This window comes from Salvelinus fontinalis, chromosome 6 (assembly GCF_029448725.1).
Source record: "Salvelinus fontinalis isolate EN_2023a chromosome 6, ASM2944872v1, whole genome shotgun sequence".
In the NCBI taxonomy this organism is placed as follows: Eukaryota; Metazoa; Chordata; class Actinopteri; order Salmoniformes; family Salmonidae; genus Salvelinus; species Salvelinus fontinalis.
In genome coordinates this window covers 37,005,428-37,009,772 of record NC_074670.1, presented here as the reverse complement: position 1 = coordinate 37,009,772, position 4,345 = coordinate 37,005,428, and the positions used below count along the sequence as shown (strand labels likewise).

Here is a 4,345-nt window from a genome sequence, read left to right as displayed (position 1 = left end):
TTCTGTTGTCTGTTTGTGCTCTGAATGTATTGTTGGCTCTCTGATACTTGCATGGCCTCAATAGCTTTGAATTGTGGTGCATGGGACACAGCTGCATAAAGGGATAGGGTTATACTAACAAATATGCAGGTGGATGTGACAATGGCATCAATTGAAATGCAAAGTGTTGTCATTCAGGAAAATCATTGTACTGTATCTTTTGGATTACTGATGGACTCAGAATATGTGAATTAATGACATGTACTAAAATGTTCAGGGCTAGCTTTCTAGATTAAACATGGATTAAATTATGCCTTTGACATAGTGACCACTAATCCTCCATGGGGCCAGGACACAGATTGTTGTGCCAATAACCGAAAGGGAGAATCCCTGAGCAGACAATGTAAAAAGCTGTCGTTCTGCCCCTGAGCAAGGCAGTTAACCCCCGACAACTACTGCTCCCCGGGAGCCGATGACTTGGAATGTCGATTAAGGCAACCACACCGCGCCTCTCTGATTCAGTGCAGAAGACACATTTCAGTTGAATGCATTCAGTTGTAAAACTGACTAGGTGCCCCCTTTCCCTTATGTGGTTTAAATAACAATTCACCTTGGCTATGGTTAAGGCCTATGCATGTTTTCACTTGATGCAACCAAGCATCTACACGAAGTATACATTTTGAGCAGAGTATTAACACAGCTCTAGTAACGTTAATGGACATTTGATCAAATAAACGATATCGAATTTCCATAAGGTTGATACTTTAGGGGCAACATTATTTTAGCAATATTTATACAAGTCTATATGGACTTGAAATGCAGAGGTCCATAAGAATGAAATCCTCTCTGGTGTGTGTTTATTCTGACTGCACACTGGAGTAATCTGCATCTGTTCAAGGGTACCGGGGTTAGCCAGCTCATTTCAGCACCATTGCGAGGCAGCTTAAACCTTGCGTGGGAAGGAGGGACTACAGCGACAATCTTTCCTCTCAAGCAGACGAGGACTCCAACATCATGTAGGCTACATGTTCGTTAAAGGCATTTAGTCATCGATCTATTATGATTATTCTATACAAAGTATTCTGGAATATGCAGACAATTCGACGTGATGAATTCTGAAGAAGTAAGTGCTTTTATATATGAATTATTTCCTGAAATACAGTTGTTTATATTAGCTGAGCACACTAAACAGATGCGCTGTGGCTATAGAGAAGGCAATGCTATGCATGCTCCAAATACACATCGCAAAACCTATCACGTTATTTGACTCATCTTCAATATTTCACCGCGATATTGCGAAGAAGCATATTGCAAGGCGTGGAAAGTGTTTTATCTACTTCAAAAACAGCCCTCTTTCTCACACAAAACAGCCTACTGAAATGATTTAACTCCATAACAGCCTATTGGAAATTGTATGTGCCCTATGATACAGTTATATACACTTCTCATGACTAGGTATAGTGAAGAGTGTGTTCTTCCATAACACGATAGACATTATGTTTGAAAAAGAATTACAGATCATCTGTGGGTTTACGGGATTGCGCACTAATTGGATACGGCTAATCTGTCACTTTAATCGCTTTGTATACATTGAGCAAATTATTTAAACCCAAACACTGGTCAAATTTTAGACTAAGTATTTCTGATAACATCATGAGCATACGTGCCCAGAATGCGCTTGAAACGGCACAAATTACGCACAGGTGGCTACCTTTTTTCTCTATGCAATAATTTGATAGTTTTTAATAATCAGCCCCGATGTGACATCTGATTTGTCAATTATTTCTCATCAGGGATGCTGCGGACTGAGAACGCCGTGGAGAAATTATTGAAGTGAACCAGCGGAAAGAATCGAATGGCTTCTGTAGAGCTGCTTTATATAGATAAGGAAGGAAGAGGCAGACAACCCGTTCCTCCCTGCGCCCTTGACTGGGCTCTCTCTATCTCAGTTCCGGGCTGCAAAGGACTGTGTAATTCAGCACCAAGGACGGTTCCCCATAACGGAGGTCCGCATCCTAAGCACCGTCACCCTGCGGTGGAGAAGGTCAACGTGTGCTGCGACGAAGAATTAGAGACATCTTTCACCTACGTCGACGAGAATGTGAATTTGCGCCTGGCAAGCCCTGGGAAAAGTGGGGAAAGTATCCACAAATCCTGGTGTAGGCCTAATGACTGTGCGAGCGACATTCGGCCCGAGGGGTTGCATGAGCTCTCCCTAATGTCAGACGATGATCTCGCATCAGAAAATTCGGGGGCATCTGTAGATTACGGTTTTATAAGCGCGGTCACTTTCCTAGTCACCGGGATCTCGTTAGTAATTATATCCTATGCAGTCCCTCGCGAGGTCAAAGTGGACCCGGAGAGCGTGTCCGCGAGGGAGATGGAGAGGCTGGAAATCGAAAGTGCCAGGGTAGGGTCACACCTGGATAGGTGCGTGATAGCAGGGCTTTGTCTACTGACGCTGGGCGGGGTAGTGCTGTCCACTCTGCTAATGATATCTATGTGGAAGGGAGAGATGTACAGGAGAAAAGCCTTTGCATATTCCAAGCACTCAGGGAAACTATATGGCTCCATCAATTTAAAAACGAGTTCTAGCCCTAGTCGGTCGTCCGCGCACCTGTCTATGAAGGAAGAGATAGATGAGACCTTGAATTAAAACGCAATCCTGTTGAGAAAAATACTTTGTCTTGTGTTACTAAGACAGAGCAACACAATACAGCATGATGCAGGTACTCCAGGCCCAAAGCGTGCAACCTGAATCAATCAGTCGGTCTACCTACAGAACATTAGCGTAACTGTTCAAATATTAATTTGATTTAATATTCAAGATGATGAAATATTAATTGTCTTATATTATCATCTCCATATAATTGAATGGACATGCAAGGTATAGGCTTATTTAATCACGTAAGCAAAAAAAAATGATACAGAATGAATAAGCATGACAAGAATTTTTTTTATAAAAAACATCTACGTTTTTAAAAAACGTGTTATTGGAAATGGAAAATGCTGTGTCACATTTTTCATAGATGAAATCTCTGAGAGATTTCATTTATTATGAAGTTGATACGTGTTTTCTGTGAAAGGGTCCGACAGTCAGTAATATGATGCATACACATATTTTAGAGGGAAAAGTGTCTGTCCCATGAGTTTAGAAAGTGAGATGTATTAGCCTAGTCTAGTGCATCGTATCAAATCTGATATGACAGAATCTGCTCAGTGGTGCACATGCTAACAGCCAAGGACCTTTTCAACTTCCTCAATGTGGGTGAGCATAATTCTCACTGTGGTTTCTCACTGTGTGTGTATGTGTGTGTGTATGGAGGGAGGTCACTTAATCACACATGAAAGACTTGCCCCAGTTTATAAAGCTGTCCTGTAGTGTGCTGTGCTGTGCTGTACTGTACTGTACTGCACAGTTCAAAGAACCTACTTACTTCTAATGTACTGTACCTGCAGTAAATGCAATTATCATACTTGAATGATCACGCAACATGAGAACTCACTGGATCACAATATAACAATGTAATTAATAGGTATCTTTAAGAGAAATAGGGTTTTAATTTATAGGCTAGGCCTTCGCTACCAATGTTTTTATTATAGGCCACTAATGGACGTACATCCCACAATACTCTAAACCGTATTGTATTCCTTTGAGAAGTCTCAGATATGCCATTAAAATGTTACTGGAATAGGGATCTATTTCTTTTAACAAACCAGAAATGATGGGTGCAACAAAAATAGAAAATGTTCTATTTAGTTCATAGAACTGTTGGTTGAGAATTCTTTTCTTTATGGTGAAGTGAGAGAGACACATCACCACTATCATTTGCAATCATCTCTGTATTTGTAGGCCTACTACAGTAGCCTATAAGACAAGAGGCATTGAAAATGGTTCCATCATTGCTCCACCTCTGATTTCAATTCTTCAAAGCCTTTATTCCGAATCACAAGTGTTTGCCTCCAGGGAAAAGATGCTCTCTGGTTATCACTAGAAACAGTCATGTTGTCGTTTTTGTGGGGCAAATTCATTTTGTTGGCTATTAATTATGCTTCCATTCGTTTGCCCTGTCATGTGTTTTCCATACTGTTCGATGATGCATATACGGTAATGGAATAAAATATACACCCCAAGACCTACAGAAACATGGTAAGACTGGTGTTACTGTAACTGTAATGAGACCCTGTCTTTTGTGACAGTTGCGTAGTTATGGCTACTGTGTAGTACAGTAGTACTACAGAAACATACTGGTAGTGTAACTGTACAGTAGCAGACTGATGGTGAAACATAAACTCTTCAACTCACTGCATTACTTGACGCATGTCCTAAGTACCTTTAACATCACACGGCCAAGCCTAGTTGGAT

The 4,345-nt window shown here is 41.0% G+C and overlaps 1 protein-coding gene across 1 annotated transcript; it reads left to right on the top strand.

Annotated features, from left to right (window-relative positions):
• Nucleotides 1-883: 883 nt before the first annotated feature.
• Nucleotides 884-4,125, top strand: LOC129857776 (transmembrane protein 74-like). The gene is made up of 2 exons (XM_055926329.1): nt 884-1,102; nt 1,773-4,125. Exon 2 carries the CDS (start codon nt 1,835-1,837, stop codon nt 2,633-2,635), a length of 801 nt encoding a protein of 266 aa, XP_055782304.1. The 5' UTR covers nt 884-1,102; nt 1,773-1,834; the 3' UTR covers nt 2,636-4,125.
• Nucleotides 4,126-4,345: the final 220 nt, after the last annotated feature.